This window comes from Plectropomus leopardus, chromosome 4 (genome assembly GCF_026936395.1).
Source record: "Plectropomus leopardus strain MGB_pleo_1.0 chromosome 4, ASM2693639v1, whole genome shotgun sequence".
In the NCBI taxonomy this organism is placed as follows: domain Eukaryota; kingdom Metazoa; phylum Chordata; class Actinopteri; order Perciformes; family Serranidae; genus Plectropomus; species Plectropomus leopardus.
The window spans coordinates 9,023,612-9,045,476 of record NC_142179.1 but is presented as its reverse complement, the minus strand read 5'-3'; the positions used below and the strand labels follow the sequence as shown (position 1 = coordinate 9,045,476).

Genomic DNA, 21,865 nt, shown 5'->3' with positions numbered 1-21,865 from the left:
CCTCACCTCAGTGATTTTTTGCCCTAATTAGTTTCACCTGATCGACCCTGCCGTCGCCTGCCCCTCGTCATCACCTGTCCTGTGTTTAGCCCCCGTGCTCCTCTTTTCTTTTGTCAGACTGTCTGCGTTGGTCCCTGCATTGTGCTCCTGGTTGGATTCCCTCTGTGCTCCTCGATAACGGTTTGTTCCCATTTAAGTTTTTGTAGTTAGAGCTCTTAATAAGGTGCAGTAACTTAACCCTTCAAAACTTAGATTTACAGTTATTTTATGTTGCATTCAGATGCCTTGCATAAGCATTTAAACCCCAAAACCAGAGCAAATTGTTTTGATTTATTTTGAAAACACCAGAAAAAGGTACATGTAATTATTGTAATGATTTATTTAAAATTATATTATCAAAAAATATACTTTTTTTCCTAGATGATAGTTTTCAGGTCATTTTCTTGAAACTTTTACTAACTTCTTGCCAATATTTTGGGTAATTTCTTGTTAAATTACTCTTTCTTCTTATGTTCTTAAAAGGAATCAGATCAGTTTGTTAATAAAATAAAAAACACTTTAGACTTTAGTCACATTGTCTAAATGTTTATTGATGCATCCCCTCTTACCCTCCTTTGGTTTCGAAAAAGATGTTAACAGTCAAGCAGCTTTATGTAAGAGAGTGAGGAGGTCACTGAAACACAGAGTGTGCAGTCACAAAAAATGCAGTATTATTGACAGTGTATCCTTGGCTGTTTCACTAAAGAGGTCAATAATGTACAACGCACAAGTCTTACTGTACTTGAACCAATAAACAATAACACAACATTAATTAAACAAATAGTTAAATTCATACAACACATACATTTTCTCTTTCATATCTCAAAAGTAAAATGATGAAAATGAAAAAGCAAGACAGTATCAAGAAGTAGTTTTCCTACAGTCAAACTGAAAAATAGTAATTAATGTAACAACAGAGAGTAGTACAGAAAGTGCTGTGCTAAAGCTATGAAATGCACATTTACTGGAAAATGTCATATACAGAATGTTAGCCCCGTAGTTTTACTTTTTTTAAAGGACTAGTTCATCATTTTGGGAAACACGGACATTCAAGAAAGATGACAAAATTTATGTCACCCTCATATCTGTGCATTTAAAAGCTACATATGGCACCTGAATATCTGTCACTTGTTTCCTATTTTCAAGTAGAGAGCTGAAGCCGGGGAGCAGGAGGTCGGAGGCCGCCCTGCTGCGAAACAGAGGAAAACTACGCATAAGGTAACAGACGTCGTTATACTGATTAAAAATACATTTTTATCAAATTAATTGATAATTTAACTAATAATGTCATATCTCAAAAATCCTCCTTGTTTAAAAATGTTTTTTTTTATATGAAGATTTCTTTCTTTTCTCCTGCTGAGAAATTCCTAAATATTTTTGATACTTTGATGTCGAACATTTGGCTGCTCTGGACTTGAGTCCTTAATATTCTGTAGCTACTTAGACTGATGAAATCTGGCTGATTGGTCGTTCTCCTGACTGTTAATCAACGGTGAAGTAGAGTTAGAGACTGAATTGATATGAGTGGTAGTGTCTACTGCCACTGAAGCAGTGGCTGCTGGGTAAAAATGGACGTCCACTGCGACCGTAGTGAGGCCCAGTGAGACGTGGTGAGAGAGCAGCAGGGGAGGGTTGCCGTGGGAGATGCTGAGGCTGTGGTGGATGGGTGCTGCACAGGCCTCTGCACTTTGCAGCGTTAATGAGGAGTGCAGGCCCTCCTCACGTTTGGATGGCAGAGAGGGAGACGGGGAGCGGGAGGGTAAGGATGATGGGGGAGGCAAAGCGTCCTGGCAGGGGCTGCGGTTGTCTCCCGTGTTACTGGTCCAGTCCTCAGCACACTGCAGCTGGATGCTGGGCTGCGACAAACTGCAGCCCCGCTCCTCCTCCAGAGAGGGATCAATCTGAAATAATGTAATGATAATTATGATAACTTCAATGATAACACCGTGCTCCTTTATAACTTGAACTCTTTGAAACCTTGAACGACATTATGTTTCTTCTTTCAGACGCCTTTCACAAGTATTTAAACATTTGAACCCCCGAGCGCATTAGTGCAATTTCTTTTAAACACATGGGGAAAAAATCAAATAGAAACTTGGTCTGAAATTTTCCACAAATTACAAAAAAAATAGTAGATAGAAGATTAAAAAAAGGTTAAATGTCTAGGGAGCAAAGAAAAAATCTAGAGGAAAATATGTATGATTATCATAATTACATATTTAAAATTATGTAACGCTTATGTCAGCTTTGGTCACGTGATCGCAGCTCTCATGTTTACATGGGTTATACGTGTATTGTGGTGCATTACTTTACAAAACAAAACAAACAAAAACTGCACGACTGTAGAGACTTTTTGTCCATTTCCAGTTACATCTGTAATATCTAATATCTAACAATCAAATCTTTGCATAAACTACACTAAGATGATGTTATCATCTGTGCAGCCTCAAACAGCTGCCAACATCGCTGCAGACTTAAGGTCTTGTTACATTTTGTACGGACATTAGATGAGTTTCTTCACAATTTGAATGAAGAAAAGCATTAAGGGTTAAGGGTTAAGACCCTGGTCCCTGGCCCTGTGTCACATTCATGTGTTTCTGCGTTTTCAAACCTTTGTGTCCAGAATGGGTTCAGGATACGTCTCCACAGTGACGGAGTGGTTGTCCACTGTGGGTGGTGTGTCCTCCTGAAGTTCCTCAAACGTGGGCTCCATCTGCACCGTGACCAGGCTCGGTGCTGGAGGTCGGGCTCTGGTGTCTGACGTGTTGGGACTCTGCTCGATCACGGCCACGCAGTCGTCATCCTCAAAAGCTCTGTGAAAGAAAAAGAACAATCTGGACTATGTATCATTTCTAAAAAGGCAAAAAAAGATCATTGCAAGTCCTAATTCGTCCTGTAAATAGTGTTTTACCTGTTTTCGTACGTACGTCCTGCGGTCCGACGTTCATTGTGTCGTACAGGGACACCTAGATTCCTCTGAGCTGTCAAGGACATTTACATGTTATTGGACAGGATCAACATTTTGGTAAATATGCTTTATTCACTTTCTGGTGAAGTGAAGATTGACTCCGCTGTCATATCTGTCTTTTGATTATGAAGCTACTGTGTCTGTAGTCTTTGATTTATCTGGAGCAACAAGACACTTTATACAACTTTTTTTCACAGAGTATTCCTCAAAGCAAGTTTGTTTTTTTTAGGATTGTGAGGCATGACGCGACCTGCTCTGCCTAACTTGCGCCTGTTTAGCCTACCTCATAGATGTATGCAGAGAACTGGATACGGCATTGGGAGGCGGAGCCCTGTTCATTTCTATAAAAGTTGCTCAAGGGTGCAAAAAGTAAAACAGTTTGACTTTTTGGGTTTAAAATGACCTTGATCTTATCTTCTTATCATTGGGCCAATATAACTAGAGACTTCACCAGCCACGGTGTAGTGATCAGCTAACTTAAATGACGGTAAAGAATTTAATCGTACAGGTTTTCCAGACTTAAAAAACATTATTGGTCCAAATGGATCAAAATCTGATAGTTAAATGAGTCATTTAAAGAAATGTTTGTTGATGCTTCTGCATCATTGGGCCCATAGATCAAACACACCTAAGACTTCTGCAAGCTCAGCTGGTTACTCAATGCTATCCACTGATTTAGAGACGCCTCTTTCCCAATGTAAGCACGGGAGAAAGTCTGTTTGGGCCAATGGCATCACGTGAAGGACTTGGGAGTTCTATTGTTCAGCCACTACGAAAATTGGCTTCAAAGTCAAATGCACTTCCTGGATGCCTGGCTTACTGTGATATTCTTACTTTAACCCTAACTATCCTTCTCTGTCATAGGAAAAAAATGCCTCCTAAAAGCTTCTGATGTCTAAATTTGTTGAGGTTCCCCTTTCCAAAAGAAACACAAGTGGCATCAATTTTCTAAGCCAACTCTCTGCTTTAAAGTGAATAACCATGTTTCCCAAAATGTCAAACTATTCCTTAAAGAATATGATTTTTTTCCCCAAAGTTTGCTCAGAATGTGAACTACGCATGCTGACATGTAATTCAGCTGACGATCCCTGACCTGCTCGGCTGGTTGGTGCAGCTTCGTTCTTCTGGACCACAGAATAGAAAGTAACAGTGATGAAGATGAAGGCCAGAGATACACCCACTCCAACCACGATGGGGATGTCGTGTTTCTCCAGCACAGGCAGCCATGATGGAGCCTGCTGCGTTTCTCTGGAGCGTACAACACAAATCCAAAATCAAATCTTGTTGATTTTTTAAGATCAACAGTCTGCACAAACTCCACCAAATTTTTTTTTTTTTTTTGACTTACCTGGGATCATTGCTGGTCATAGGTGACTGTGAGGTGTTCCTCTTCAGCCACTCTGTGAGCTCCGTGTCATTGGCCGATTTAACCGGCTGAACTGAGTCACCTTGCTGGCTGGTGTTTAACTGCACCTGATCGGACATGTTGACCGGATGGACAACAGGAACCTCAGGGTCCAGCGTCGAAGGATCGGAGGTCTGATGGACGGTTGAGGCTGAAGGCTTGATTTTCAGAGCGTTTCTGTGCTGGAGTGGAAACGTTTCTGTCGGTGTTTGAGGAGCTTGTGTGTGGAGCGGTGGATGTTTTGTCAGAGATGATTGAGGAGACGTGGTTGAAGTTGGTTTTGTGAGTGACGGTTGACTGTGACTTTGGGATAGTTGAGGAGTTGTGACTGGAGAAGTTGGAGGTTGTGTGGTTAGCAGAAGATGTGGAAATGTCGATAGCTCAAGATGAAACTGTGGAAAAAGACTTTGAGTGAATGATTGTTGAGGATCAGATTGAGATATTTGAAAGGTCGTTGGTGAAGGATGCTGACGTTGCTGGCCTGAGTGCTCAAGTTTGGTTTGAGTAATCTGGGTTGAGGTTGGCTCTTGGTGCGACTGGTGAAACAGACTTTTTGTAATCAGTTTGTGAGTTTGAGTTTGGTACAGATCAGCTCGTAAAGCAGAGGACTGGGTAACTGAACCAGAGTAGCTCGTCTTAGTTTGAGATACAGGTGTTGGAGTTGGTGAATACAAATCCAAGTTGAGAGAGCGAAAGGATCCACTGTCTGGAAGAGGTGACGTCTCGGTGAACGGCTCGGAGATTTGAGCAACTAGAGTCACAGCCTGGATGTTAGAGCCCTGAGAATCAGACTCTGTCAACAAGTCCTCACTGACTTGATGCTGAAATTGTCCGCGTGATGATGATAAATGTGACTGACTTCCAGTGAGAAGATACTGGAGGGTTGAACCCAAAACATCACCAGTGTCTACTGATGTCTGTCTGTGTGTTACTGGTGGTTCAGTGTTTGAAATCAAAATAGGATCACTTGTCAGTGGCAGCTGGTTGTAGAGATCCAATGTCTGGAAGTTCGGATGTGGAGGAGGTGGTAACATCGGCGGCTGCATCTGTGTGACTAACGGCTGGGTCGGGCTGGTTGTTGGCGGATTCAGGTGGTGATGTAAAAGTGATCTCGGTGGCATCTTTAGCTCAGCCACAGCTCTCCTTGAAAATGTAGGAAATGTCGAGGCTCTGATTGTTGTAGCACCACAGTTAGAGAAGGAGCCTGGAAATAGTCAAGAAAAATATTTTATTTTCAGGAAAAATGTTTTAGTAGGACTTGGGGTTTATTTCTGTATATCTAGATTTTAGTAATGTGATTGTAAAGAAGCTGACTGTTGCTGGATTAGTTTTCCTGTGAGTGCAAATAAAATGTCGCCCCCAACATAACTATAGTAAATACAGTCATTAAAAGCTAAATCAGGAGGTCCTGTACACAGATTTTTAGGAAGATCAAGGTCTTCACTCATCCAAAATGAATGACCTCAGCCCTACACACACTCACACACACAATCATCTATATATATATATTTATATATATATAATTATTATTTTCTTTTAGTTGAGTTAAACTGGAAACAGTATGTCAAAATGTATTAATTAAAAAAAAAGTAATATTTAATTTTCATTTTTATTATCAAAAATTATATTTTGTTGTCAGTTTTCAGCCTGCAGGACTTTCATACAAGATTTCAGCAATAACTTTAATGAGTACAAAGTTAAAAAGAACGTATAGAAGTTTTTCATTCAGTACATACATGTGGCCTCTTTCTGCTGTGTCTCTACATGAGGATGATGCTGCTCAGCCACAGAGTCACTGGACTGAGACACTGGCAGGTCGCTGTTCGTGTCAGCACTCTAAAAAATATAAAAGACTCTTAGACGCACAACATTTGACACAATCAGAAATGAACTAAGCCACGAGACAAATAATAAGCACATAATAGGCTACAATGACCAGAACCAGACCAGATGTTACCCCACTGACAATAGAAAGTTACAGCATCTTAAGTTGCAAAGAAAAAACACACAATCAAGAATAATTGACGTTTTCTGTACGGAGGTCTCACATGAAGACCTCATATAGAGTCTGCACACTGATTTGGGAGCCAAACTTTGTCACCACACAAGTAACAGCAGAGATTTTCACATCATTACTCACAGCAGACAGAACCCGTCTTGTCTGCTTGCCTCTGTCAGCTGGATGGTGTTCAGCTTAGGACAGAGGACAGCATGAAACACAATCAGCATAAAAACATACTCGTGCATATTGAGTCAAGGAAGCATCTTATCGTATGTCTGTACACGTAAACACCTCAAAGTACATGTCAAAATTGACATACCTGTGGCAGTGAGGATGCTGCGTCTCTGATGGCGTCCTGCTCGGTTCTCAGCAGTGCAGTAATATTCTCCTCCATCAGAAAACTGCACACGGGAAATGTGCAGAGCTCCGTCTTCTACACCATTAACATATAGAAAACCATAAATATCATCGAGTTTAGGTATCGGGAGATTTAAGTTCACAGCTGCTGCTGAAAACATCTTGAGAATCAAAACGACTCCAATGAAACTTTGGACTCACCATCAGTGTGTCTGTCCTCAGTGGGACTGATGGGTGTCTGTCTCTTTGCTCTGTCTCCTCTGGTCCAGGTATACGTGATGGGGGAGATCCCTACAGCTCTGCAGGGCAGGACCACTGATGCCCCGATCCTGCAGCTCACCTGACCTACAAAGGTCACTATGATGGGACTCACTGGGACGAGGTAAGAGGAAAATTGTGTCATATTCTGTATTTTAGGCAAAAAAAAAGGAGCTGTTGCATGGCACTTTTATCTGCCATATGAGGAAAAAGAATTGTAATTGAACACACATTTGTGATGTGTGGTAAGCATTTTTAGCAAAAAAAGAAATATAATTTTGTGCCACTTGTTTTGTGCATAAAAATATATTTAATTATAATGTCTTTTTGAGAGGTTTATGTGATCCAATATTGTATTATGTGGAGAAATACTATGTATCTGACTTATTTAGCTACCACAAAGACGATAAAACAAGTGTTCCACTATCAAAATAAGCCAACAATACTGCTTTACAATTGTATTACAAAAGAAATACAACAATGTCCACAATTCCAGTTCTCACTCAGTCTTAAATAAAGTAGTAATAGTCGTAAATACCGGAAATAAATAGAATATTGGCTATTGAAAGTAAAATCCTGGATTGGTGTCTATGCAGTGATTTAGGCACACAGGTCACATACAGCCCGACAAAGGTTTTGATATTAATCAATTTAGAAAATCTTAGGAAATAAATGTACTCCTGTATTTAGGATTTCTAGCATTTTTTTGTTCTCAGTATGGCGAAGCAACTCCAAAAAACCTTTCACCTTCTCCACCTGTGGACTGCAGTCCCACTGAAGCATATAGCTACATGTGCACCAAGTTTTTTAGAGCAGACTGTATGAAATAAGAATTAGCTCCTTACAGTGAACTGCGCTTTCACTATTAAATATTCAGTTTTCATGTCAGCATTTAAATTGTGATAGTGTACGATCTATTTGAATCTTACCTCTGGTGGAACATTTTGCAACCTTTATGCCACAAAAGTCAAACATGATCCTGACTTCACCTGAAGCTCAACTAATTAATGTGACAGGAAGCACAGTACTTCGCAGTGAAGTCGGTGTAAAACTTACCAGCAACTCTCAGCATTGCTGTGTTGCGGCTGTGGCCCAGAGCGTTGGAGGCCTCGCACACATACACGCCCTCATCGTAGCTCTGAGCTGATCGGATGTAGAGAGTGGCATTTCTCAGGCTGTATGAGAAAGATGTAAATGTTCATATACTGTAAGTTTCCAGTGGTTTCATGCAGTTTTGCTGGTAAGCAACAGTGGTGGAAAGTCCATAAATGCATTTACCCAAGTGTTGCGCTTAAGTACAGTTTGGTGGTACTTGTACTTACCAATTTAGTGCTTTTATTTATACTCCAACTTCACTATGTCTCAGAAGGAAATAATTGCACTTTTTACTCCACTGCATTTATTTTACAGCTGTAGTTAGATTTTACATACCAATCACATGATGAACTTATTAAATATCGTCGTCGTCGAGCTCAAACCTCGTATCTCTACATTTCACTATTCTCATAATTTTTCCATAAATACATTTTAAAGGTCCCCCTCTACGTCTATCAGTGGGTTTTACCGCTTCTCAACCAATGAAATGTATTTTTAAAAAAGCTTGTGACTAAACCTTGGACCCCCTCCACCGCACACTGGACCTCATGTTTTCGTAAAAAAACAAACAACCATAAACTTGGTTTGCAAAGGGTCAAATAGCTTGTGAAAAGTGTCTGAACGCACCCTAAAGCAATCTTGCCTCCAGTCTGCTTGGTGTGGCCTTGCTTCACCCAGCTGATGGAGGGTGGAGGGTGACCGGACACCTGACAGTCCAGCACCACCCGAGCACCCAAAGGCACCGTCGACACCTGGGGTCTGATTTTCACTGATGGAGGCGCTGACAGGAAGACAGAAGAATGACTGTTATTATATATGTAGCAAAAGAAGCAACAGTTTGAGCGTCTGGTGACACAGTGTGGTCGGTCTGAAGTAATGTTGTACCCAGCACAGTCAGCGTTGCTCTTCTGGAGGTGAGAAACCTTTGAAGGTGGATGTTGGACGCCCTGCAGAAGTAACTCCCACTGTCGTTCTCCTGGACTCTGCAGACAATGAAGTCAAAAGACATGTATACATGTCTGAAATGTGGTGACGATCAAAGGAATTCACAGGAATATTAGCAGTATTGTTGCATATTGTTATTTTCTCAACTACAGTACACGAATGTAAACAACAAACATACCTGTGGAAGAAGAGGTCTCCACTGGGCAGCACGGTCTCATGAGCTGAGGGAGCGAGTGGTCTGTTGTTTTTGAACCAGGTCACCTGAGCTGCTGGTCTGCTGTACGGAGGCCTGCAGGTCACTGTGACATTTTCTCCACTTTTCACCGTCCGGTTTACAGGCTGTTGGATGAAACTCCAGTCCATCTCTAAAAACACAGCATGTGCATCACTAAAATGTACAAGTCTCCTTATTGCACGTGTACTTTTCATGGTTTCACCACAGAACCACTGAGAGTCATGTTGTGTGAATAAAAGTAAAAACTCGCTAGAGAGGATTACATCTCTTGAATTACACAACATTACAGAAGTCTTCAAATCTGTATGTATAATATTAAGTTAGTATATGTGATTCTGTTTGTGTTCTTTTCTATTTGGACATGTTACAAAATGTCATTCGATATTTAACAAAATTGAAAAAACAAAACTAAAACTTCAAGAGGAATTGATAAGAGGCACAAATTCATAGCTAATATAAAAAAAAATAAATGTCAAATTTGATAAAACATGGACTTAATAATGAGAAAATAAATAATACAATGTGTAAATCTATTGACATAGGTAAAATTAAAAAAATATATATTTTAAGGGCAAATTTAGGGTAAATGTTTAATTTTTAAATTTGTCACAGTCATGCCTCACATTTCGTCTGCTCACGAATTTGCTAATTACTCAGTCATAAGCATAAGCTAATAGAGGAAATGTCTAAACATGTTTATCCTGAGAAAAACGAATATGTAAAATGTGGTCTAAATTCTTCCTTTTTGTGTAAAAAGGGAATTTCACGTAAAAAAATTATTCCTTTGATTTAAAAATGCAACATTAAAGGATTTAGTTTACTGCGGACATAAACACACAGTACCAGCTGGAAGCAGGAAGGCCGGCTGTGACTTGATGGACTCCTCATTGTTGGATGCTTCACAGTGATACGAGCCTTCATCCTCCCTGCTCACGCTCCTGAGCAACACAAACAGAAATTAGACTTTACATTCTGTCTGTGTGTCAAAGCTCCAGCAGCACTGATCACAACATATTTGTGAACGAACTCAGTGCTCGAACACAGTAATAATTTTGACAGTGCATATTTCTTGGATCATTGTTACAATTTCACAATAAAGAATTAATATTCCTCTCGTCCCGTGCAGCGTTGGACCTGAATGTGAGCAGCTGTCCATTGTTCTGGAGGTTGAACGACGCCGAGCACCTCGACAGGAGGCAGCCGTCTTTGAACCAGTGCACCATGGGAACAGGGAAGCCGCGGACAGCACAGTGCATGGAGACCTCTGTTCCCATAGCAACGGTGATGTTGTCAGGGCCCTGGATGATCTGCAGCCTTCGAGGGACCCCTGCAAGGTAGAGTGACAACACTGTATTGTGATGTGTATAATGCTTGTAAATTGAAAAAAAAATAATCTAACAGTTTGAACTACATAAAAGGTAGGTAGGTGCAAAAACATTCACATGCACTCACCCTGCACAGTGAGTTTAGCTGGTTTGCTCTCCTTGCTGATGTTCAGTAAAGGACTGCGTGTGACACAAATGTAAATCCCCTCGTCCTCTAATGTTACGTTGGAAAGATGCAGAGTGCCTGAGGTCTTCCTCTTGTTACCACCTCCATAGTCACCCTGAACATGAAAACACAGTTTGAAATATACAGTAAAAATACACCTGGATCAAAAGGTACAAAATATTTTAATTTTCATCTTGCCCTGATTTGAAAAAAAAAGATCATGCTGACAGAAGAAAATGTTGCTATTGTATGTTTCTGTAATATGTACGTTTTATATGTAGTATATCAATATTTCTACAGCAATGTTGTACAGATTTCACATATGAGCTGATTTTGTCGTCAGGAGGTGGAGGTGATGGTAGATGGCGAATAACCTGGACACGATGGCAGGAGCATCTCCAGCCATGATTGTAACACCAAAACTGGGTGGTTTTAAGCGAAACATAGGGGTCCTCCAGGCCAAATTTTAGAACCAAAACTGGATGTTTTTTGAAAAATATCATTTCTAGCCAAGTTTTTTTTGTATGTTTTTTAGCGAGATGTCAGGGACTTTACAGCCATAATTGTGGCATCAAAACTGTGTGATTTTGGAGAAAATTTGGGGCATTTCCATACAGAACTTGGCACTGAAACTGTATGTTTGTAGCAAGACATCAGCACTTTTCCAGCCACACTTGTTACACTGAAACTGGGTGTTTTTTTTCTAGCCCAATTTTGCCACCAAAAATAGATGTTTTTTAGCGAGACAGCAGAGCATTTCCACCAAAAATGGGTGTTGTGAGTATTGTGTAATGTATTTTTAGCAAGACATCAGCACTTTTCTACCCATGATTGTTGCACCCAAACTGGGTATTATACAGCGAGATATTGGGGCATTTCAGTGAAACACTTCAGGATAATCAAACACCTTATTAATCAAGTAAAGATGCCCTTATCCTGGAGACAGAGGATGAGATATAAGCAGGAAAGCAGTATCTGCGGGACCATGAATATTGAGGTTGTCAGTAAAGAAAGGCCATAAAGAAGGTAATCATGTAAACTAATTGTCCCAACAAATGATGGTGGTGTCACAAGTCCTGCATTTTATTTCACTCATAAATGGCAGGGATATTTAGATTGTTTAAGGATATACCTAAGTCGATTTTGGACTCCTGGGAAGAAATCTATTTGCCGTTTATATTGTTTTCTCTGTCACTCAGTGTTGAACTACTCTTAGAGGTAGATCTGCCATGTTTTAGGTGGCTCTACAAATGCCATTTGCACTGTCCGATGCCTCCAATTGTTCATAAGAGACGGACAGCAGCAGGAGCTGACATTCATTCAGTGCTCACCTGAATGCGTCTACCTCTTGTGACCAGCGTCCCGTCCTTAAGCCAGGTGATGGTTGCAGGAGGTGAACTTTCCCCGGACACACACTGGAAGAAAACCCCCTCTCCTTCTCTGACTGTCTGGTCCTGGGGACTGAAGAAAACATCCTCCAAACCTTAAACACAAACGTATAAACAGGAAATGAACATTCGAGGCAGTCGGATGAATCCTTCTGTTGACACCATACACGATGTTTAGGGCCAGCAAATATTCAATGGTTAGACTTAGTTATACTAAAATGTGACATGGGCTCACCCAGTTTGGGTGAAACTGCCAAGCTGGACAGGAAGAGTAAGCAGAGGTGGGAAGTCATCTGTAGGAGCGTCCAGATGGAGACACAGACACGTATCCTATGGCAGAGCTTCCTGGGAGGAATGAGGCGTGCACCACCACACGGCTTCATCCATGGTGTCAGCTGGGAAAGTTGTGCACAGGCAGAATGCCAATGTCTGCGTTTGCTGTCATCGACTTTGATGCAGACTTTTCTGTCTGACAGCTCTGCACTGTCTGCTCATAATCAGGCAATTGATTATTTGCAATTATCATTTACATTTTTACACATAGTTTAAAAAATGAAATTAAAATTTATCCTGGACCCTGCTACTCATCAGAGTTGAAGGATGAGTTGTTTCAAATCACCAGCTACTATGAAGATTTCATTAAAACCATTTGCTACTTCAATTAGGGCAGCAGTAAAATGCTTTGGTGCAATGTTTCGTTTTTAGCTCAGTAAGCCGGTGATTTTCTTTGTGCATTATGACGGAAAAAGATGTGAAAATATTCCAGAGATATTTCTCACCGATATGATACGACTAAACACTTAGTGCAGCATTTCCACATCGTTTACAATGGCCGTTGTATCAACACCACTGAAGCTGCCGTGTGCATAGATTCACTTTTGATCCGTTTCTAACAAATGTATTCAGCAGATGAATTTAACATTACTCTCTCTCTCGCGCGCTCTTAATGCCTTCCCCTCCCTGCTCTCTTTGCTTCATTCCTATTTTGGTTGTGAGTCTGTGGCACCGCAGCGAGCTCAGCTTTGTCCTCTTTAGTCCCTTGAATGGGCTCAGCCACTTTATAGAGCTCGCACTGTGGCCCTCCACTCATTGAAAGTGACATGAAAAGAGGCTGCGGAGCTTTGTACTGTGAAGATCAGTTATTGGTCCTCTGCAAGGAAAGCTACGCGTCTGATCACATCGGCTTTCATGATCCTCAATATGACCATACAAGGGCTGAACCTTTATTGTTTGAACGTGCCACAATTTTTGAGTATTCAACGCTGAATTTGAAGTAGATATTAGGGGATGTCGAAGGGAGACATACCAAAGACGTATTTTGATCTCAAGAGGATCATTTATGATTAAAGGGGTTAAAACTGAATGAGTAATGATGGAGGTTAAAGGGTTCGGTGTGCTTTGCAAGAATGCAAGTGCTCTACTGATAGACCAGAAAGAAACATAAATAATGTTTGTATCAAATGTTTTGCATGTTTAGCAAAACCTTTATTATCAAAAGGAGACCTAGTAAGGTTTAAGACAAATGCAGTGGAAATTTTTCTACCATATTTACAAAAAATCAGAAGGAGAAAATACAAATTAATGTGTGTTTCTATTCTCTATCCCTATGACCATACTGGGAGTTGAGCACATTCAGGCAAACAGCTGGAGACGCTAAATCTCCATTTTTTTCTGTTATGAAATTATTTCACATTGTGGTTTCATCCCTGCACGCCCATCGATATATTTTAATATTTGGGTAAAAGTACCATTTGTAGTAAAGTTATGTGGAAGTAATGTGTTTCTTGATGCAGGAAAAGCAGCAGTTAAATGTTTGAAAGAGAAACTAAACAAAACTACTGATTCTGGAGTGAGTGTCTGTCAAATATCTTAAATCTTAAAACTAACTTCACTGTGTGAGGCAGCTGTGGCTTGATGCAGTGTTGTCTAGGCTTATAGTTTGCAAAAAAGTGGCTGCACGCGGACATTCATATAGGACCCTCGTGGAAATGGTTGGAAGGCAACATTTATGTCACATGGACCAAAGCGGACCCTCACAGACACACGGGTACCATGTATTGGCCTTTAGGTGGACTTTTGAGCTCTTTATACTACATTGACGCGGACAGGTTTACGTTGGAGTTGGTTGAGAGCATACAGACACAAAAAGGTGTATTGCACGTTTGAATATAACACCAAGGGCCACGGACCAAGCGTTAGTTTTTGATGCCATGGGTGTGAGACCAGGATGTAGTGTGGGAGAAGAGGCTTCAGCAACATGGCCAACCAAGCCCCAGACTATGGAAAACATGATTATAGCATCCATTTTTGTTTTGTGATTTCATTTGAGAGAGGTTGCTGTGGCCATATCAGTCCACACAGATCTGACGTTGTGTCTTGTTGTCTTTTCTTTTTGGAGTTTTGGTGTTTAAACTCTGGCATTAAAACAAGTGGATGGTAACACACATATTGTGTGGAAATGGCGTTGTCACTCTGTAATAATAATAAAGCTTAAATGCTTAAATACAGGTAGATGTTCGAGTTTTATGAATTTTTGGAACAACAGGCTATAATGTGTTCTCGGACAATGTCACCAACCCCTAAATTAGATCAGAACTGTTTATCACCAGAAATCTTTCCTAAAACAGCATATTGAGAAAATATCATGACATTTCATTTTGTAATTGTCACCCGACATCAGTCATTGCATGGTATTCTTTACTGAGGACAAAATAAATCAAAACCTTGAAAAAACAAAAACACAGTGGAAGCAGTGAAACCAAAAACCCTTGATTTTATACATTAGTTCATTAGTTCATTATGAGTGCATTAGTCATCACAGTTGAACTAAACCCTTGAATGAATTGCTTGATTGGCTCAGCAGAGCTAGTGGCTAGTTACTCACATAATGCTGAGAGCCTGTGGGTGTGTGTTTGTTTGACTCACAACAGATCATTTACACTGTTTAGCATGTCATTACAATGTTTTTAGCCCACACACTGACTCTCATGCTCGTTCTTTAAATGTGGATTGTCAAAAAAAGGCATAATATTCATTACTCTATATTTACTTAATCCATAATTTTAATAAAACAATGAGTGGAGAAACTGAGTTTGAATCACCACTAAACGCAGTCCAGTGGGATACAGGTGATAAAATGTAAAGCCTAGTATACTGTTACATCTCTCTGAATCTTGTATTCTCAAATGATGCAGAAATTATACAATGAAATGAAATGTCACCTTTGGTTCAGGCACAATCTCCTGCAGGTACTTATAAGGAAGTGTTTAGGAGCTCCAGTGAATGAGCCGACTGTATCACTTTAGGTAGAGTGGTCGGTAATCTGGAGTTATATAATTTATGTCTGAGTGTCCAAAATATAAATATATAAATAACATCCCCAGTGACTGAGATGATTGTTGGACAGTGAATAAATTCTATTTAGGTAACATTAGCATTTAAAAGCTGAAATAACTTGATTTTTTTCAACGCTTTAAAAGCAGATCTCCATTCATTTTTTCTTTCAGTATAGAGGTCAAGTGACATAAAAACAATGTATTGAATGTGAATGTCATTGTAATAATCAGCATTTAAATGTGGCACCGTTCTCCAAATTATAGTTCTTTGGTCATTTATACTCTTATTTGTATTTTTTAATAGTAGATGAATTAGATAGAATTGAAATTACTCTTCCTTTTATTACCTGTAATTATTTTTCTTTGTTTAGGTTTATTGCCAAAAGTTACTGGGAAACATTATTTGGAAACAATACATGCTTCTGATGGTTTGCAGTCACTCCCTTAAATGCTTTACTACTATTACTACTACTACTGCTACTGCAACTTTATGTCTCTTGGTGGTAATGATGCAGTATGACATAGTTCCTCTTGTACACTGATGTGTTGCACAGAGAGTTTATATTTATTACTAATTTTCAACTCTTGACCCTAGTTGGGCTTTTCACATGTAGGCCTATAGTTATTAAAATATTTAATTAGCACAGGAGCTGTAGGCCTACTGTGTTATTAAAATACTGAATTTCATACATAGGCACTATAAACTACTTTCATGCATCCTACAGATAAACAAGAGAACCCAATGCTGGTTTCTATGCAGGTTTAGAGCGTGTTGTATAAGAACAATACTGCGCGGTGACCTCAGATTCAAGATGGGAGCTGCATTTACATATGATTGAAAATTATTAAACAGCTAAATAAACACAGCATACTCCACTGCATGATCAGCTTTAAAAAATGCACTTCAGATTTGCAAAACTAAACACAAAAAAAACAACATTTTTACAGCATGTTCATGTTGCAACACATTTTTTTTATCTACTCCACTGAATGATCATAGACTGTAATGATACTCACTCTACACGTGTCCGAGGATGGTTTCTGTGCTGGTTTGCAATCAGCCCATTCGTCTTCAGTCAGTTTAAGTCTGTCTGTTGTCTGTGCACAACCTCTGTCCTCCTGATGCATTTGCAGAGCTTCCAGCTGGGAGAGAACAACAAGCAACAGCCGCACGCATGTGCTAGACAACCTCCAACCCCCCTTCTCTCTCTCTCTCTCACACACACACACACACACACACACACACACACACACACACACACTGTGCATTCTCATTCAAAGCCAACAGCTGTAATGAAGCACATTATTCTCATTATTTAGACAGTAAACAGAAACAAATATGATAAAACCCAATATTATTCACAGTACAAGAAATGAAAATGTCACATGTCCATGTAAGTGTTTATATACATAACATAATACCGTTTGTTTCATGATGCAATTTTCTCTTTTTGCACAATATAGGTATCTCTGTACACTATAAGGCCAAAAGTATGTATACACATGAAAATTGCACCCACATTGTAAATGGATTTGCATTAATGTAGCGGACCACTCAAAACACTTTAAGACTACAAATTACATTCATCCATTTACACACACATTCATACAATGGTGGCTGATACAAGGTGCTGCATGCTCACCTAAACATTCACACGCACACACACATCAAATGCACAGCCATCAGGAGCAATTTGGGGTTGCCCAAGAAACACAGATCTTCCGATTAGTTGACAACTAATTCCACCTCTTGGGAACTAGTTGAAGGGATGAAGGGATTTGCGATAATATCGAGTGAAAGTTCCAGTTTATCCTAAACATGTTGGATGGTGTTGAGGTCTGTGCAGGCCAGTCAGGTTCATCTGAATTTAACTGTGGAAACCGTATCTTTATGAACATGGTTTCAAGCATCAGGAGACATTTGCCAATTGTCAAAAACATATAAAGCATCATTCTGTGGTGAAACAGTAAGAATGACCTTAAGCTGAACAGGACAAACAATAAAATAAAAAATAAAAAATGTTTTAAAATAGCATAATTTTGAGTCTGATGCTGCAACAGATCAATATTCCATCATCACTTCTACACCTTAGTAGATTTATCTATTTAATGAGTAAGTGCTAGTCGATCTGTTTCCTCTTAAATGTAGGTTAATGGGGGATAATGATGACTGTTGTCCTGAAACTCAGCAATCAATCTATTTAAAGCATTTGAGGACAAGCATTTAGAAAGGTTTTTCTTTAAAGGGACAGTTCACCACAAAATAAAAAAAAAAACTAAGAAGACATGAATGGTTTTATATGACAAATTCTCACGACTTTGGTTATTTTTGAAATGTCTTAACAACTTAATAATTGCATGAAAACTGATAAAAAAAACATTTGTGTCCCCCTGCCTAATAACTTTAGTGATCATCTGAGTTTTCATTTAGCGCCATCATTATGTCAAAATTTTAATTCACATTATTCACTGTTTTATGAAATACCCAGAAAATTAATCACATTTTCATTAGCCTTTAGCTGTATGTTTTTTGTTCTAATTAGCAAATGTTCACACACTAACCTAAGACACTGAACCACCTGTAAAACATCAACATGATTTTTGTAGACCTACTTAGAAGTTATCATTGCCCTTGACAAAAACCCTATGGGATTTTTCCATATGATTTTGTGTATCAAAGTGTATGATACTTCATTAACACTCATTTTGGAGCCTAAATGCAATCAGCACAAGTAAAACACTAATGTTAGACTATAAACAAACTACACCACAGTTGCATGACTTCAGCATCACTGTAACAAGGCTGTAAAGCTGTATTTGGTGTGAAGACGTTCTGTAGTTTTATTCAGCCACTTGTTAGCAATCGCTGTTTTAAAGACACACACAAGCCTCAAAGTTCATGAGTGTGGTATTTATTGTTGTGTTTTATGTTGTAGAACAAAACGTGAAAGTCTCTTATACTTGTGTTAACCTCAGACCTTATTTAATGCATCTAACCAAAACATATTCAAAAACCCATCGACGTTTGGACGAGGGAACAGGGAGTGGTAAAACGCATATTAATTTCCAGGTTTACTCATTGTAAATAGCCTATGTTAGCATGCTGGTGTTCGTATTTAGCTTAAAGCACTTCTTTACCAAAGTACAGATGTACAGCGCTGCACAACACTTAGTGTCTTTAGTCTTGATTCAACCATAAAATGTCCTCGTTTTTAGATAAAAGTGGAGAAAAGCTACATAAAACCAGATGCATGCAGCGGCTTCTGTCTCACTTATTGACATGCACGTCTGCAGCAAACACACCGTAGTCTTGCCACATGTCTGCTGGGGCCAGATGAAGTCTTTGCAAATGTAAATTGACAATCCATTCATCATAATCAAATGGAAATTAAAGTACAAATGCACCGATTTATAATCTATGCAGGAAGGGTCATTTTAATTAAGCAGACAAAGACTGATTTAGCAGGCGAAATGTAACATTGTTGGATTCAGGACAACATCAAACACACAAATCCACCAAAGGAGCTGTAGCATCCCAGTTCCCCCAAATAATCTGTGTGAGAGCACAGTTTAATGTAGATATTAAAAGAGAATTATTAAAAGACCCATTGACTTTTCTCAGTGCTAAGTAACATTGCATTTCACTGCACATATGTGAGAGAGAAAATTTACAGAAGACATCATCTAAAAAATTAAATGAATAAATGAGATTTTTTTTTGTTGGTAGTCATAAAATTGAACCCCTGCTTATTATTAAAAACATTATAATTACAGTGTTCCCACATTAATAGAATTTCACAATAACATTTCCAGACCTGGAAAAGTCATGGAATTAGTGAAAAATTCTGAACTTTTTTGAAAAGTCATGGAATTTTGTTGTGTGTAATTAAAATGTTATCTTCTGTAAATAACCTCCCACGAAATAACACATAACAGCAAATTTATTTTCTGCAGCTGTTGACGACGTTAATATGTGCCAATGTGTGACAAGGTCTTGTTTACCATTATATATGTTTCTTCTTTTTTTCCCCCGCCTAACGTCTTTTCCTCCATGTATGCCAGCTAACTGAAATTATGTTTGAATAGAGTTTGAATCTATATGAAAAAGAGGGACAATTATATTATGCTATGTATCTTTTAAAAGTTGTGGAAATGTTGTCCATGACAGTGCGTGTGTGGGAACCCTGCATTTACATTTTTGTCATGACATTAACAAACACTTTCTTAATCCTGTAAATACAGAGACCATGATATCCCGGGGAAGTTTTTATAAGAGGATGTTTTGGAGCTGAGTCACGACAGCTTAAGGAGAATCATAGAGACGAAAGGTGAGAGGAGGAGGAAGCCTGGAGTGATGAAGATGTCCTGTGCAGCTCCGTGGAGCTCGTTTGAGCAGAGAGCCTGCTCCAGCGTTTGGTGAGTCTCCGCACTAATACCTGGAAAACACAACACACGATGTTGGAAGATATGGACAAAAACAAGATCACTTTCATAAAGTTGAATGTCTCTAAATAACCTCACCATGCTGGGACCACTCCTTCCAGACTTGCAGAAACTCGGCGTCATGTTCTCCTCCAGAAACTGTGTTAAATGTGAAACAAATGGCCATTCAGGACTGTCATTCTGAAAAGTATGTTATACTCCAGGTATGAGGAGACTCTGCTCTTACCTTTGGCGTGCTCGGTCAGCAGATGCTCCAGATCCCTGAGAGCGCGGGTGAGGTTCTCCAGTCGGTGCTGCAGGTGGAAGTTCTCTTCTTTCAGAGTGTGGATGGTGTCGTGGAGCTCATAGGCCAAGCTGCAGCGTGAAAGCTGAGAAATCAACCACAGACCTGTGGTGAGTTGCAAGATGGAAAACATTGCAGTATAATTCATTTGCTCAGTTAGTAAAATCCACTGCTGGTCACAATCGCTGTGCAGCTCCAGAATGATTCAAACTCAGGTGAAAGTGGAAACATTATTCAAAAGCTTGACTGTTTCTGTGTCAGAATTGATTCAGTGATGGGGAGCTAAATGCCATTGGCCCATTGACCACTCTAAAGGATCAATTGTTCTGTTTTGGAGCTCAAATTGAGAGGCACAGGCAGAGTTGTTTTAAGGTTAAGAAAAATCTTCATCCCTGTAAGCAGCTTTCAGTGAACACTGTATTCGCTGCGGACTCATGAGACAATCATAAAGGACAAACAATCGCACAAAGGATGAAAAGCACAAAGCCCACTAATGCAGATTATCATTAAAACATACAGCTTTTATTTTATTATCATATAGTTTTGTTACTATGCCAACCACCACCTGACACCATGGAAAGATGGTATTTATTTATGTCTAGTTATAATCCTATAAAAGGTGCAAAATTCATGTGACATTTCTGTGACCACTTGGGAAAAAAAGGCTATATTATTAAGAAATTTTAATTCTTATCTACCAATTACTTAGCCATCGCTCTACACATAAGCAAGACTTTTACAACTGTTTTGGACCAACTTGGACCAATCTTTTTTTGAAGGCAAGAAAATAAGTGACATAGTGAAAAATGACCTCAGGGACACACCGTAACTTAGAAAAATGACAGTAGCCTATTAATACGAACAAATGAATGAATGAATGAGTACTTTATTTTCATATCTGCTCATTAACATTACCCATCCCTTATGGTATTATTCAGACACATTTACCAAAAATAAACATTATTAGTATGTTAACCCAAAATCATCCAATAGCACAATACCTGAATATCATCATCAGGTAAAAAATGACAAAACTTCACACAGCCAGCACTTCAAAAGTTATATCCCATAACAACAATGACAAAAAATTAATAATAAAAAAATAATATGACTTATAATAATAGTAATGATAATAATAATAACAACTATAGCTGCACATAATATAAGTATATAATCAGAGAGAGTCAACATGGCTATAAAATAGCTTAACTGATGAATATTGTATTGTATGTATTTTTTAAATCATTTTATGGCTTATATAAATTGATTACTTTGCACTGGGTACAAGGTAAAATTGAACACAACTCAAAAATGTAACGTATTTTAAATGTGCAATATGTGTCGATGTCATTAAGGAAACCATTACAGTAATTTGTATAAATATTTGACACATTTTAAAGAAAATATGAAGCGCACTAAATGGGAACAGAAATGTTGCTGCATAACATGAATGGCTGATATTTAACGTGGCTTTTAGGAGATGATTTTTTTGACAGAAAAGGATTTCTTGGTTAAGAATAGATTAAAAAAAACATATTAGTTTGGGTTAAAATTGCAAACTTCTACCGTGTGCTTTACGATAAAATTTTACTGAATGGCAACATTTGGAAAAAATACAGTT

At 39.0% G+C, this 21,865-nt stretch overlaps 2 protein-coding genes across 2 annotated transcripts; both read right to left on the bottom strand.

The window, feature by feature from the left end:
• Window positions 1-570: 570 nt before the first annotated feature.
• On the bottom strand, window positions 571-16,683 carry LOC148189710 (uncharacterized). Its single transcript, XM_088076491.1, has 19 exons — window positions 16,536-16,683; window positions 12,419-12,578; window positions 12,127-12,278; window positions 10,757-10,910; window positions 10,439-10,631; window positions 10,148-10,242; window positions 9,248-9,434; window positions 9,010-9,107; window positions 8,752-8,905; window positions 8,086-8,204; window positions 6,973-7,143; window positions 6,734-6,847; window positions 6,553-6,605; window positions 6,149-6,248; window positions 4,356-5,616; window positions 4,101-4,255; window positions 2,951-3,020; window positions 2,651-2,852; window positions 571-1,940 (listed from the first exon to the last, which is right to left on the bottom strand). Exons 1-19 carry the CDS (start codon window positions 16,644-16,646, stop codon window positions 1,476-1,478), a joined length of 4,014 nt encoding a protein of 1,337 aa, XP_087932617.1. The 5' UTR covers window positions 16,647-16,683; the 3' UTR covers window positions 571-1,475.
• A 1,731-nt stretch (window positions 16,684-18,414) lies between these two features.
• On the bottom strand, window positions 18,415-20,432 carry LOC148189709 (uncharacterized). The gene is made up of 3 exons (XM_088076492.1): window positions 20,188-20,432; window positions 20,040-20,099; window positions 18,415-19,954 (listed from the first exon to the last, which is right to left on the bottom strand). The coding sequence occupies exons 1-3, from the start codon at window positions 20,390-20,392 to the stop codon at window positions 19,812-19,814; spliced, it is 408 nt and encodes a 135-aa protein (XP_087932618.1). The 5' UTR covers window positions 20,393-20,432; the 3' UTR covers window positions 18,415-19,811.
• Window positions 20,433-21,865: the final 1,433 nt, after the last annotated feature.

Excerpts from the sequence above, each read along its gene's own strand:
- LOC148189709 (XM_088076492.1), bottom strand. The coding sequence starts at position 20,392 with ATGAATTATACTGCAATGTTTTCCATCTTGCAACTCACCACAGGTCTG. Across the intron at positions 20,100-20,187 it reads GCTGACCGAGCACGCCAAAG|TTTCTGGAGGAGAACATGAC; the intron begins GTAAGAGCAGAG and ends CATTTAACACAG. Across the intron at positions 19,955-20,039 it reads GAAGGAGTGGTCCCAGCATG|GTATTAGTGCGGAGACTCAC; the intron begins GTGAGGTTATTT and ends TGTGTTTTCCAG.
- LOC148189710 (XM_088076491.1), bottom strand. The coding sequence starts at position 16,646 with ATGCATCAGGAGGACAGAGGTTGTGCACAGACAACAGACAGACTTAAA. Across the intron at positions 12,579-16,535 it reads CATCCTCGGACACGTGTAGA|CTGACACCATGGATGAAGCC; the intron begins GTGAGTATCATT and ends CAACTTTCCCAG. Across the intron at positions 6,848-6,972 it reads TGAGGACAGACACACTGATG|AAGACGGAGCTCTGCACATT; the intron begins GTGAGTCCAAAG and ends TTAATGGTGTAG.